Source organism: Mastacembelus armatus, chromosome 10 (assembly GCF_900324485.2).
Source record: "Mastacembelus armatus chromosome 10, fMasArm1.2, whole genome shotgun sequence".
Classification (NCBI taxonomy): domain Eukaryota; kingdom Metazoa; phylum Chordata; class Actinopteri; order Synbranchiformes; family Mastacembelidae; genus Mastacembelus; species Mastacembelus armatus.
Window position 1 is genome coordinate 6,405,664 of NC_046642.1, and position 14,687 is coordinate 6,420,350.

General features: G+C 40.3%; 1 protein-coding gene across 1 annotated transcript in view; it reads right to left on the reverse strand.

The window, feature by feature from the left end:
• The window catches only part of fgfrl1a (fibroblast growth factor receptor like 1a), a 65,764-nt gene that overhangs the window by 30,642 nt on the left and 20,435 nt on the right, over positions 1–14,687 (reverse strand). The window contains exon 3 of the mRNA XM_026330835.1: positions 7,762–8,034. Coding sequence (XP_026186620.1) covers positions 7,762–8,034 — 273 coding nt within the window. The remainder of the gene's footprint in view (positions 1–7,761; positions 8,035–14,687) is intronic.

Consider the following 14,687-nt stretch of genomic DNA (forward strand, 5'->3'; position numbering starts at 1 on the left):
CTACGGTATTTAAAATAGTTCAAATTCATATTTGAAATAATTTAAATATTAAGATATGAATCAATGTTTACAATACAGTGTAACTTCTTCAATCCTTCACTTAGACGACCAGTTTTCTTCCCTCTTGTCTCCATCACTACCACCCCCAACTCCAACTTTTGGTACTGCTGGACTCACACTGAGGCGTTTGGTCTTAATTACATTAAACAAACTGAGATACTTTAAAGTGGCCCATATCCTCAAATATTCAGTTTCACATAGCTCCACTCATATTTCGCGAGAGTGCACTGTGCAGGATATGAGCAATAGTGCACTAATGACCCATGTTAAATTCTGCTACATTTGTTACTTATTATACTTTACTAGATTTCTTACTCAAAGGATGCCCGCTATGCCAAAACACACAGAGAGAAGTAAATTACACCTCATATTAGCTATGGGAGAGTTGCTCTGGAAACCCAGAGTGAAAACAAAGAGGAAAGAATATAGACTTTGTGAACAACTGGCAGATGAAATTAAAGGCAAATTCTACATGGAAACTGACTTTACAAAAGATGGAAGTGAGGGAAGAGACAGAGTGAGAGGTGGGTAGCAGGAAAAAGAAGAATTCAGCTAGAAGTGGACATCTTGATACAACCAACAATTTGCGGGACTTCTTGATGCCTACATGTCTATTTTTGTTGATTAATTCAAAATCAACAGAAGTGAACAGCACTGACTGCTGGTGCCAAGTGGGAAAAGTGGTTTCTTTGGCCAATATGTTTTGTTCACAGTAAATTTGTAAAATTGGACTTAGCATCAATGTAGGATGAGAGCGCACTTGAAAGAGAGGAGCTGAAAAAATGGAGAGATGAAATGTAATTCAGGATGGTGAAGAGATTTCAAGCTTCAGTTAGAGATGACTGCAATTTAACTCTTTGAATTCAGAGAAAACATGTGCGTTGCTTTGGTTTTAGGGTGGATTTCCCCTTAAGAATGAGGTACACCTCAGGCCTCAAGAAACAGGCTCACAATTGACAGATGGCATCTCATACGGAGAATTGAAGTCAAAGCTAGCTTAAGACCCATTAGGGGGCTATAAGAGCTTGACTTGGCATAAAATCAGTAGATGCAGTCCATACACACACACACACACACATAAATGCACATGCACAGATGTAAATGGAGCATGAAGGCAAACAGGAGGGGGAAGAATGGGGAGCTGAAAGACGCCTGAGAGAAAAGACGTCTTCTGTCGACTGGTGGAGCACGAGGAATAAAATACAGGAGGGTTGTGAGACACAAGAAGAGAATTAAGGTGGATAAGAAGAAAGGCAAAGACAGACTACAATTGTGCATTTATTGTTTTATACAACAAAAATATTTAATTTTTGGTGCATGCTCCGTGTTACACTGCACTTTCAACAGACCACCTATCAGTCAGTCAGTGTTTTTGTTCTTTGTTCTACTGATGAAGTTCGAGTTTCTACAAATGGAGAAGATACACTGTACAATGTTATGGACTTAACCATGACATCTCAACCCAGACGTGGATTTCCAAAACTTCAACCATTTTACATTTTTTTCTTCTCCAGATTTGTTGACATCTTTAAATTGAAGCCAGGAGAAAACAGGAGCTTTCTTCTTTCTATGTCTTTCCATCCTGTCCATCTTCTTTCCGTGTCTTTCTGGAAGTGAAACGAGGCAGAACGAGAGGATGTGGGACAGACAGCCGTGAAATGGAGGCTGGGGCCCCCGAGGAGTGTGCGATCCTGTGTGTGCGTGTGCGCATCTGTATTTTGTTCATATTTGTCAGGGAGGTGCACATGTGCATGAATGAACAAATGTTGTCCTGTACGGTCTTGTTGATATACTCCATGCACAAAGATACAGTACACATATCTTTGTGCATCTGTGTGTGGACTCAACAACAAGGTAGAAAACAGCTTTTGAAACCTGACTCCATTCTTTTTTGCCATGTCCGTTACTTCATAATCCCCTCGATGCTTTTCCATATAAGCATGGACACACACACCATCATGTTTACATTTCTGTTTTCACCCCCATTTCCGGAGGAACAGCTTTGTCTACCTCATTTTAAAAACAGCATGTTTCCACAACAGGAGGGCCAACACAAGCTGAAAAGCTCTGATGCAGAGCATCACAGAACTAGTGTAAACAAAACTGAAGCATTTGCACCCCAGTCTTTCAAGTCTGTTTCTGTCATCCCATTTTGTCTGAGCAGTCATGCAGCAGTTATGACATCAGAAGGTGCTACTTTAGGTAATATTTATATCAGGCAATAACAAAGTCTCTGCTTTGAATCTTGCTGGTGACGATTATTTGGACCCTCTCCCCTTGTTTTGTGTCTGTCTATAGCAAAGGCTCCCAAAGTGGGTGCCATGGCCATGAAAAATATTAAAAATCACAGTACTGTACACTGTCCCATTGGTGTCTACTGTTATCAATTAAATAAAAGCTAAATGCAACAACAACAACAAAACATGTTTGTTGCATTTATAATGTTTATAGTGCATTTATAAGCCTCCTGACAGGTACAAATAATGTATTTAAGAATTTGGACATACTAGAATAATATTAGTGAGGAGGCTGTCCATTAACCTTTAGCATTTTTTATCCAGACAGGATGAAAGAAGAAAAGGGAGAAACAGAGGAGAAAACTTCAACTGGGACTGGATTTTAGGCCAGTGAAAGCAACAATATAATTCAAGAGGGGATGGGGGGTTGAACCACTTCATTTAGACTCAGTTTTAAAATAACATCTTTTTCATGATCTGTAAATCAAGACCCCCTAAAAAATCTCCCATGAGGCCTAAAACCTTCAAGGGAACACTAACTGAGCGATTCCTCCAAACCTGCCAGAGGCAGCTCTGGGTTCACCCCAAGCATTTTTTGCCATTAGTGAGAACGTGCTGTGTGTAACCTGAGCAGGAGAATCTGGGGGTAAAACAGTAAATCCACAGCGCGCACACACACACACACACATATTCAGAAAAACACAGCAACACAGGCACAGCTGCTCTGGCGTGCTGTATGTAGGTGGGTCTGTCTGTGTAAGAAACAGATTGTGTTATTTGAGATTGCTTTAGGTTTTCTGAAATCACACACACATTCATGCATTTCCCTGCCTGTGTGTGCATGTGTGTTTATGTGTGTCTCTATGACTCATACCAATTAGGCTGCAAACCTTGGCCACCTCTACATCCTCTCCAGACGATATCATTATATCTCACCAGATATCTCAATTAAAACTCAGAAATTTGAGAACACACAAAAACAGAGGAGGTATCAGGATGGAGGAACTGAGGGATGGAGAGGTGATGCTGGTCTGTAACCTGATCTGTGTTAATTTCTGGCTAAAAGACAGCTGCAGTCTCACAATTGCAACACAGCTAAATGAAGAAGGAGCAGACCTGACTAAAGGTGTGTGATTTGCTTGCAAAGAAATGCACTGCCAACTGGGAAACACAAGTAGACTAAAACAACAATTTAGATGACTTAGTCTGCACACATAGTCATACTGAATTGCAATAACTGAGCTGTGTGACGTCAAGATGTCAGTGTGTATTAAGCAAATTTAGCAGTGCTAGTGAACTAATCCTGGCATAAAACCACAAAGTTGTTTGAGAAAATGTAGAACAGAATCATTTTCCTGAAACAATCTTCATCCAATTCTTATATTGGGTATATTTTCCATTTGTCATGTTTCATCTTGCGTTTTCATTTTTCTGATTTCAACATTCATTACGTATCTGCCACTTGATGAACATAAATCACGTACAAGCTCATTCATTCAAACATACACCACGTCTATGTTTGATATGTATGTTTCTCTGTCTCTATTCCGTCTTTGTTCTCCAATTATGACCAGATGTCAGCTGCTATGCTTGAGCTCTTAAATCACCACAAATCATCACATCAGTCACTTATGAATGGACTTGCATACACATATAAATACACAGACACACGTGCGTCTTGATGAACATGATTACCTAAAGCATTTTTACCTTCCCATGCACTAAAGACACACCCAAAAGCAAGCATCTACACAAACCCACATATATACACACACATTCATAACTCCTAACCGCTTCCTTCCTTTTTATGCACGGCTTCTCAAGTCTGCTCCAGACACGCTCCCATTGTCATCACATCTGGTTTGAACTATAAATTTTCTATCGTTCACTCTTCTGGGAGGAGGGAAACAATTTCAGAATTTCATATGAGCAAGTAGAAAAGACAGACAGCTGAGAAAAAGAGCGAAAAAGAGAGAAGGTCAAAAAGGGTGGGAGGAAGAACTGGGAGTTTTTGAAGGACACTGAGGTTTGCTGAGCAGAAAAAAACATTTTTTTCAGTTTTACTTTACTGGTGGTCCCATAAATCTGCACACACCAACGCATACATATACATGTAAACAAGCATGTAAGCCTACACACACACACACACACACACACACACACACACTCGGTACAAACATTTGCCAACCTACACACAATAAAAGGGCTTCAAGGAATCTTCTCATTTCGACCCACCAGCAAAAGCCTGCCTTCACAAAACGCCTTTCTATCACCTCCAACCACTGGGCAGCTGTACAGTGGATGTTTTAGGCCAATCAAATGCTATTACGTCCGGGAAAAATGGGAAACTGTGAAAATATTGATACAAATTAAAACGTGGTCAGGGAAAAAATGAGTCAGCCAAGTGAGGAAGGAGGAATGAAGGCCATGATTGAGTGCTAATAGGAAAAAGGTGTTAAGCATACTTGGGGTTAGAAATTGACAGGGAAAGAGAATAAGACTCAGGTGTGGGCTCATTACTGTGAAACGAAGCGTTCACAGAATAATTACCGAAGGACCACACAGGAGAGGAGATAAAAGCAGAAAGGAGGCAAGAGGGCACAATGTAAGCAGAGAGCAGCAGAAGACAACACTACAGTGTAAAAAACTAATTTTCATCTAGTTATATAAGTAGATGAAGACAGCCCATCACTTTTTAGACAGAGACTCCTGCACTCATACCCATTCCCTTCATGCTTTGGAAATCATTGCCTATGCAGATTGTTCCAGCTATGAAAACACCGCTTTCCACGCTAACTGCCTCTCCAAGTAGATGCCATGGCATGATTCCTGGCTCGAATTACAGACAGGGGTCATCATTTAAGGTTAACTTGGTGGAGCCCAAACTATCTCTGGGTAACATTTGTCTGATCTGCAAATGTAGTGATGTAGTGTCTCACACTTGTGCAGCATGTGAACTTTGGTACACTCATAAACTGCTGGCAGTTTTCTTGCTGCTTCCTTGATTATTACATGACCTAAGGATATATTTAAAGCTTTTTACACAAGCCAGAAACTACTCTTAAAAGATGGTAGTAAATTTAATTTCAAAATTTTCTGAGGAAAATTTGACCAGAATTTGTGGCGATTTCTAAGATTTAAAGTAACTGAAAACCATTGAGAACTATGGGATTAACTTATATCAAATTCATACTGACTTTCAAAGTTTAATACTATACCTTCCTCTCAGTAGCTGTTCTGGAGCTTTTTTCATATTTGTTCACATTTCAAAGAATAAATCATTTTATTTTAAATTGTAATATGATTATATATATATATATATATATATATTTGAGCCTTCTTGTTTTTTTATCATTCAAAGGACTTATTCTCACTACTACAGGCTACCTTATGTGTGTCCATATGTGGAAGTAAAATAAAAGGGGAAATTAATGAATGACTAAGAGAGGGAGAGAGGGAGAGAACGGCCTGTTACACACAAAACAATTGTAAGTTCACATCAGTCTATGTTGAAAAAACAATTGATCCTCTACAGAACATGGCACATAGCCTTAGATTAACTACAAACTACCTGATTGGCTCTTTCCAAACGTCCACTAACAAACTGGACATTCTTACAAAGGCAACTTTAAAATAAGTCTGAAGGATAAGTCAAGATACTGTATGTCCTGGGCTGTTACTGCATCCATTCAATTTATTTTGGTTTAGAGTATTTACCATCAGTCTGTACAGCCAGAGAGAGAGCCAGCAGCTGTCTGCATGGATGACCTCAACAGCAGCTGTTGCCCCCACCCCGTCACCCCCACTCACCCCACTGCCCCCTGTATGCCAGCTTGCCTTTGAAGTTCACGTCAACACCGATACAGTTTTGGATCACATACCAATAATGTGAGGATATTAACATTTACTTTACCGAATAGGACAAAAATGCATATACAACTTGAACACAAATGTAACAGGAACAGAAAATGTAGGGCAGGAGAAACAGCAGTTTCATTAATGTAATTTAACTGATATTCATTGTTTTGGTTGTTATATTTCTGCACCAGAAGAAAATCAACTTACACATCACACAACAACAGTACTTCTTTTTAGATTCCCACTTTGTACCAAAATCTTAACGTGTGATACTGTAAACACATACTGCATCAGCTAACTTAAAATACAAAAAAATATCGGCTGGTAGTATCTGTATCAGAGCATTTTACTCAAGTCTGTCTTTGAAATGCCGACACTGGGCAGAAAGAGATGCTTTAGTCAGATTCTCTGGAACGCAGTGCAGTCTTAATATCTCTGTTGGCATGGACTCTAGCATCTGAAACCTGACACACTCACACTCACACCCACACACAGACACACATACACAAACACATGGGATGAGCAGAGAAGGGTGTGGAGACGCTCTAGCACACAGACACACACTTGCATGTGTTATTGTGCCCTGATACACTGTCCTCCCTCCAGGTATTTTGTTTACATGAATGAGAGTGGAGAGAAGCGGCTATTCAAGTCCAACTATAGAAAGACCATCAAGGTTGTCGCAGTATTTAGCTATCACAGGACAATTTGTAGCATTTGTACTGAGGCAAAAGAAAGTATACATGCCCAGACATACTGACAACAGGCACAGCCATCAGGACCTAGAGGTAAAGACTGTGTAGAAAAAAATGAACAAAACACAACAATGTGTCTTTTAGAGTGACATCTAAATTGAGATGCACACAAATGTGACACTCTATACCCTGATGTAATGTCCTACACACAACCGCAGCCAGAGCAAAAAACACAAGCATCTCGTTTAACAAATGCCTCATTCATAATCATACAGGAACACACAAGCATGACACCTGTGGCCACAAGCACACACACGCACAAGCATAAAAATTCAGACAATGAAGCAGTGCTTTATTGTCTGAGGACTACACAGGCCTGGTTACTGTATAATGGCCCCACCAACCTAACCTGGCTAATTATAGCCTAGAAACGCGCACACAACAGTCAACAAGAGCAGGGGCGCATGAAAAGAGAAAAGAAAAATAAAGCATGAAAAACTGGGTGTTATGCATAAGAGAAATCTTAAGTAGAGCAGACCAAACGCAGACTTAAATTAATAGGAAGAAAAGATTAATGGCTTGTGCTTTGCTCATAGACAGCTTGTTTTGATGATCTGTCATCACACAAACACACATAAACTCGCTTGGAAAAAAATAAACAACCCACTCTGCTTCAACAAACACTAGTGAATTTTCATGTACATTCACAATTCTTCTTCCAAAATAAATTTGATGCATTTGGCAGACTTTGGGAAAGTTTGCTTGGAAAATTGTTCATTTTGTGTAAAAAAAAAACAAAAAAAAAAACAGTGTTATATCCTTAGTAATGTATCAAGTCTCTAAAAGTGATTTTAGTACTGTTGCACACTGGTGTGTGTTGAATTGGTGTTTCAATTCACAGAACCACTTACCTATAACAATGAGTGTGTAGTTGATGTTCACACTGCCAAACCCATTGGTAGCTTTACAGATGTAAGTCCCGGCATCATCTGTCTCCACCTCTTTAATGCGCAGTGCATGCTGTAACACCCTGAATCGTGTCCAGCCACTGTGGATGTTGCGACCATCTTTTGTCCACATGATGAGTGGTGGGGGATCGCCCTCAACAGGGCAGGAAAGCTTCATGGTGCGACCCAGGCGGATGCTCTGCCGGTGGGCCACCCTCTCTGACACCCGGGGGGGACCTTGGCAGTAAAAGAAGACAGAGAGGATTATTGAGATTATGAGGCACTACTATGCATACTTATGAATAAATAAGTTTTTTTTAACTTCTCATCCATCCTTCCTTTAGTATGTTTAAACTTAACAAAAAGAGACAGCTCAGTACTATCAACAATGGAATCCTCTGGGTGCAACACAAAGTTGAGTTTTATATCAACTGAGATGTTGACACATAAAATCAGGCGTGACCTTGACTGCTCAGTAGTCAGTCTACTATGAAACGACAGACTAGAAAAACAAAGGAGGTGGAAGAGCTGGCTGATTGACTAGGAAATGTGGGAGGAAATTAGACTGATGGATAGAAGTAGGAGAAAGTAGGAATAAGAAAACAAACAGGATGGATTGCGGAGGAGAAAGAAGGACAACAAGGAAGGTAAATGAGAAAAAAGGAAAAACGAAGGGAATGAGGGAGGTTGGAATTTAGGGCATAAGTCTGAGAAAAGACATGGCCAAATAACAGGCAAGTACAAAGAATGACAAACAGGAAGATACAGGGACAGAAGTGGGAAGGATGTAGGAGTTAACAAGGTTTAGTGCACACACACCTAGTGCAATCAGTTTGACCTTTCATTAGTCCTCTGGGTTAAAACAATACCCTCTAAATATAGTACTAAAACACATAATGGGCCACTGTGTAGTGAACAAACTGTCCTGACAAACTACAAAAGGCAATTGTATGAAAACCCATCAGAAAACAACCCACTTCAGGTCATGTCCCATAGGTTAAACGTTTTAAAGAAAGGGCAGAGGGTGGTTCACGTGAACAATGTCCCAGCTAAATACATATGGTTTGATAAAGATTAGAAGCACATGTAAACATGACCTTAAATATAAACATTTAATATATTGCCCATTCTTCTTTTATGTTATCTTTTATCAGAGATGCCAAATACTTTAATTTGCCCTTGTGAACAACCGCTTGTTAAACCCCTTGTAGACGTCCTGTGCTTAGCAGTTGGTGGTTTGTGAAGAAGGAAGAGAAAGACATGTCAGGATGTGGTCACAGAAGAATAATAGGTGGTCTGGGTAGATAAGGATGTAGTGAAATAAGAAAAACAATGAAATGCAAGTAAAAGTAAATAGTAGGCAAAAAGAGTAGATGATGTCAAATGTTATGAAGAGAGCTGCGAAAATTGTCATTGCTGCTCGGTTCTGCTACAGCTTAAAATGACATCACTGGTGTTCTGCTGCGGTTTAAAATGACATCACTGGGGTTCTGCTGCAGCTTAAAATGACATAACTGGTGTTCTGCTATGGCTTAAAATGACATCACTGGTGTTCTGCAATGGCTTAAAATGACATCATTGGGGTTCTGCTGCGGCTTAAAATGACATAACTGGTGTTCTGCTATGGCTTAAAATGACATCACTGGTGTTCTGCTGCGGCTTAAAATGACATCATTGGGGTTCTGCTATGGCTTAAAATGACATCACTGGTGTTCTGCAGTGGCTTAAAATGACATCACTGGTGTTCTGCTGCGGCTTAAAATGACATCACTGGGGGTTCTGCTGCGGCTTAATATGACATCACTGGTGTTCTGCTGCGGTGTAAAATGACATCACTGGTGTTCTGCTGCGGCTTAAAATGACATCACTGGTGTTCTGCTGCGGCTTAAAATGACATCATTGGGGTTCTGCTGCGGCTTAAAATGACATCACTGGTGTTCTGCTGCGGCTTAAAATGACATTGGGGTTCTGCTGCGGCTTAAAATGACATCACTGGGGGTTCTGCTGCGGCTTAATATGACATCACTGGTGTTCTGCTGCGGTGTAAAATGACATCACTGGTGTTCTGCTGCGGCTTAAAATGACATCACTGGTGTTCTGCTGCGGCTTAAAATGACATCATTGGGGTTCTGCAAGTGGCGAAAAACCAAACTCCAGGTACATTTCGACTTGTACAAAGAGAGTCTTCACAACTATAACCAAAAACTAAAAAATGCAAGGCAATCATTTTTCTCAGAGGTTATCAATAGAAACAGCAATAATGCCCGCACATTGTTTTCTGTTGTAGACAGACTCACAAACCCAGCACCCTCTCTTCCATCTGAACTGCTGTCCGAAAAGTCATGCAATGATTTTGCAGCCTTTTTCACAGACGAAATATCAAAGATAAGACAAACTATCTCTAGCTGCAGTCCTAGGAACATGACAATATCACCTGTGCCTCCTTGTTCTCCAGTGAATCTAGAATATTTTGATCTCCTTGATCACAGAGCTCTGGCAGAAACGCTTCTACAATTAAAATCTACATCATGCTGCCTTGATATTTTACCAACAAATTTTTTTAAAAATGTTTTTAACAGCTTAGCTCCAGATGTATTGCAGATTGTCAATAGTTCTCTTCAGTCAGGGCAGTTTCCCCAGGCCTTAAAAATTGCTGTTATAAAACCTCTTCTTAAAAAGCCTAATCTAGATGCTTCAGCAGTAAGTAACTACAGGCCAATATCAAATCTTCCATTTCTGGGAAAAATAATTGAAAAAATAGTTTCTCAACAAATTCACAGATTTATGGTGCAAAACAATCTTTTTAATGCACTTCAGTCTGGATTTCGCGCACACCACAGCACCGAGTCTGCACTTATTAAAATTTTAAATGATTTACACTTAAATAATGATGAATCCAAAACCTCTGTTTTAGTACTAAAGGATCTCAGTGCTGCATTTGACACAGTTGATCATGATGTGCTGCTTGATAGACTAGAAGCGTGGGTGGGAGTTACTGGCTCAGTGTTAAATTGGTTAAAATCTTACTTACAAGATAGAGACTATTTTGTCTCACTTGGTAACTATGAGTCTGAGCAAACAAAAATGAAATGTGGGGTTCCTCAGGGGTCTATTCTTGGCCCTCTCTTATTCAATATCTACATGCTGCCCCTTGCTCAGATTATGGAATACTACAACATTGACTACCATACCTATGCAGATGACACCCAACTTTATATATCAGTATCATCTCATGATTATAGTCCTCTAATTTCATTATGTGAGTGTATTAATCAAGTCAAAGAATGGCTGCGCCAGAATTTTCTCCAGCTCAATACAGACAAGACAGAAGTGATTGTTTTTGGCCCCAAAAATGAAAGGTCAAAGGTCATTGCTCACCTTGACTCTATGTCATTGAAAGCTACAAATCAAGCCAGAAACCTTGGTGTAATCATTGACTCAGACCTAAATTTTAACAACCACATAAAATCCATCACTAAATCTTCCTATTACCACCTGAAAAACATTGCTAGAATAAAAGGTTTTCTGTCTAAACAAGATGCAGAAAAACTTGTTCACGCATTTATTTTCAGTAGGTTAGATTATTGTAATGGCTTGTTCACAGGTCTTAGCAAAAAGTCAATCAGGCAGCTACAGCTAATCCAGAATGCTGCTGCCAGAGTCCTTACAAACACCAAGAAACTGGACCATATCACACCAGTTCTTAGATCACTACACTGGCTTCCCGTTAGTCAAAGGATAGATTTTAAAATCTTATTGCTAGTTTATAAAGCACTAAATGGTTGTGGACCAAAATATATCCAAGATATATTGGTTCCCTATGAGGTTTCCAGACCCCTCAGGTCATCTGGGACAGGTCTACTGTGTGTTCCCAGAACCAGAACCAAACAAAGTGAAGCAGCATTCAGTTACTATGCTCCTCACTTGTGGAACAAACTTCCTGAACACCTGAGGTCTGCTCAAACTGTCAGCTCATTCAAATCAGGACTGAAAACTCTGTTGTTTACTGCTGCCTTCAAATAATTGTTCATCCTTGTTTTCTTAATGTGCTTTTATGTTTTATTTTAATTTACTTGATTTAAATTTATTTTATGTTAAATGTCTTTACTTTTAAATGCTCTTTTCAATGCTTTTAATGTAATTATATGCCTTGTAAAGCACTTTGAATTGCGTAGTGTATGAAAGGTGCTATACAAATAAATTTGCCTTTGCCTTTGCCTTCTGCTACGGCTTAAAATGACATCACTGGTGTTCTGCTGCGGCTTAAAATGACATCATTGGGGTTCTGCTGCGGCTTAAAATGACATCACTGGGGGTTCTGCTGCGGCTTAATATGACATCACTGGTGTTCTTCTGCAGTGGCTTAAAATGACATCATTGGGGTTCTGCTACGGCTTAAAATGACATCACTGGGGGTTCTGCTGCGGCTTAATATGACATCACTGGTGTTCTTCTGCAGTGGCTTAAAATGACATCATTGGGGTTCTGCTACGGCTTAAAATGACATCACTGGTGTTCTGCTGCGGCTTAAAATGACATCACTGGGGTTCTGCTGCGGCTTAAAATGACATCATTGGGGTTCTGCTGCGGCTTAAAATGACATCACTCGTGTTCTGCTACGGCTTAAAATGACATCACTGGGGTTCTACCAGTGTCTACAGTGTCATCACTAGATTTTTCCTCTAATGCAGCATTACCTGAATTCTACTAGTTTGAGTCCCAAGGCCGGCGGGGAAATTGTTGGTGGCACGTAGGGAACAGGCAGCGCCCCTTCAATACCACGACTGAGGTAAGCAAGGCACCGGACCCCCAACTGCTCCCTGGGCGCTGCAGCATTGGCTGCCCACTGCCCCGGGTGTATGTGATTGGGTTAAAAGCAGAGCACAAATTCTGAGTATGGCTCACCATACTTGGCCAGTTAAGTCACTTTCACTTTCACTTTGACATCACTCCTGTTCTGTTGTATGTAGTGTAAAGCATACATACATTACATCAATATAGTTTTACTCTATCTCACTGTTAATCTTTATGTATTTTGCGTTTTGTTAGGAACACTTAAGTAGTCGGCCACCATGGCTTCACAGTAATGCGTGCTAGATTAGCTCCAGGATATTAGATTAAAAAATAACCTTAAAGATAATAGACTGATTATTGGTCACATACAGCTATCAATTGTCACCAAAACAAAGCCAAAAGGATTTTTATTTATTATTATGAGATTATTTGCTGTCACAATGGGCTGTTGTTTTAGGAGGAGAGTAGAAGGCAAATGGATGGATGATGGTGATGGATGGATGAAGGTAAAATGTGTGAAAAAGACATTAGTCACACAGAGGTATTCACAGGAGCCTTTCCTCCTCCTCTCTGCTGTGTTCATCCAGCTGCATGGTTTTCTCATCAGGGGCCCCACAACTCACTTGTTCTCGACCTCTGTTATTTTCCCTTTTCTCAGGTTAAATCTGGTTATTTATCACTTGTTCCCTTGGTTTTCTTTGCTATTTCCTTCTTTTATATATATTTCTCTGAAAACATAAAATCCTTTTCTTTTCTTACTTTAACTCCTCTTTCCTGTTTTACCTATTTTGTGTATAGATCCCATTTCCACACATTCCTTCTCTATATCTTTATTGTTCACTTTTTTCTCAGTACTTATTTTGTCTTCTTTTTCCTGCAGATTGAAATCTCATTCCCCTGAACTCTTATTACCCCCTTGCTACCCCTCTCTTTCTTGCTCTTAACCCCTTGCTTCCTCTTGCTACCTCCTCCTGTCGTCACTCTTTTCCTCAACATCTATGTCCTTCTCTGCTTTGCTTATACTGCCGACTCTCTCCTTTCTCTTTCATCACACTATTTCACACCAGTGTCTTTGTTCAGTGCTGTATCTCTTTTTTCTTTCTGCAGTAATAAACTGGTCACTTTTTCAGATCTACACACACACACACTTCCCCAATCACTTCCCCAGAGGATCATAGGTGCAGGACCTCTAACTGAACCTCTCAGCTTTCAACAGTTAACCTCTCCTACACTCTCCCTCTTCGCCCACTTTTCTTCCTCCCCTCACTGGCTGTTGAAGGCTACACAGAGCAGCAGCCTTCTTTCCTCTCTCCCATCCCCTCCTCATCGCACCCCTCCTCCTCCTCCTCCTCCACTTCTGTGGCCCATGACCGAGTCTTTTGAAACCCGTCTCAAGGGGTGAAACTAAAGTTAGTAAAAAGTCTATTCTTCTCTTTTATGAGACACAAGGTCAGTGTGTGCGTACGTTTCTGCATGTGTGGGTCCTTTTGAACATACAGTATATGCGGAGCTAAATGTTAGTTTATGTAAGAAAAGTGCTACACAGACTGTATGTAGTCAAATTACACTAATTATGTGTCTCTGTATGCTTGAGCATCTTTGTTTAGCTGTTAGGGAGCCAGCATCGCTGTGTTTGCATCTCAGTGTGTGGGGAGAGCAAAGAAAATTGCTTTGAGTTTTAAGAATTTGGTCTGTTTAGTCCATTTAGGGCACTCTCTTCCCTAAAACTGACAATCTAAAGCAGCCTCAAGACAGAAAGCACACTGTGCACACACTCCTTCTCTTCAACCTTACACAGTAGGGAGTGTGTAGTTCTAGTTATATGTGCATGCATGGTATTATGCAACCTAATGGCAGGAAAACATAGCCCACGTCAGACACACACTACTCCCACAGTGATAGCACCTTCCAACTCAGAGATGCACATCCAGACTGGAGGCCAGATAAATCAAAGCCGAAATGACGTCATATATTCTTTTCTCTTAGCAGTTACTGCCAAAACAATTGAAAATTAACTGTTTATGCTTCATTTAATGGCAATCTACACTGAAGTGGTCCATCTTCAGGGAAAAGCAGACTTACAGGTACACAGGCCT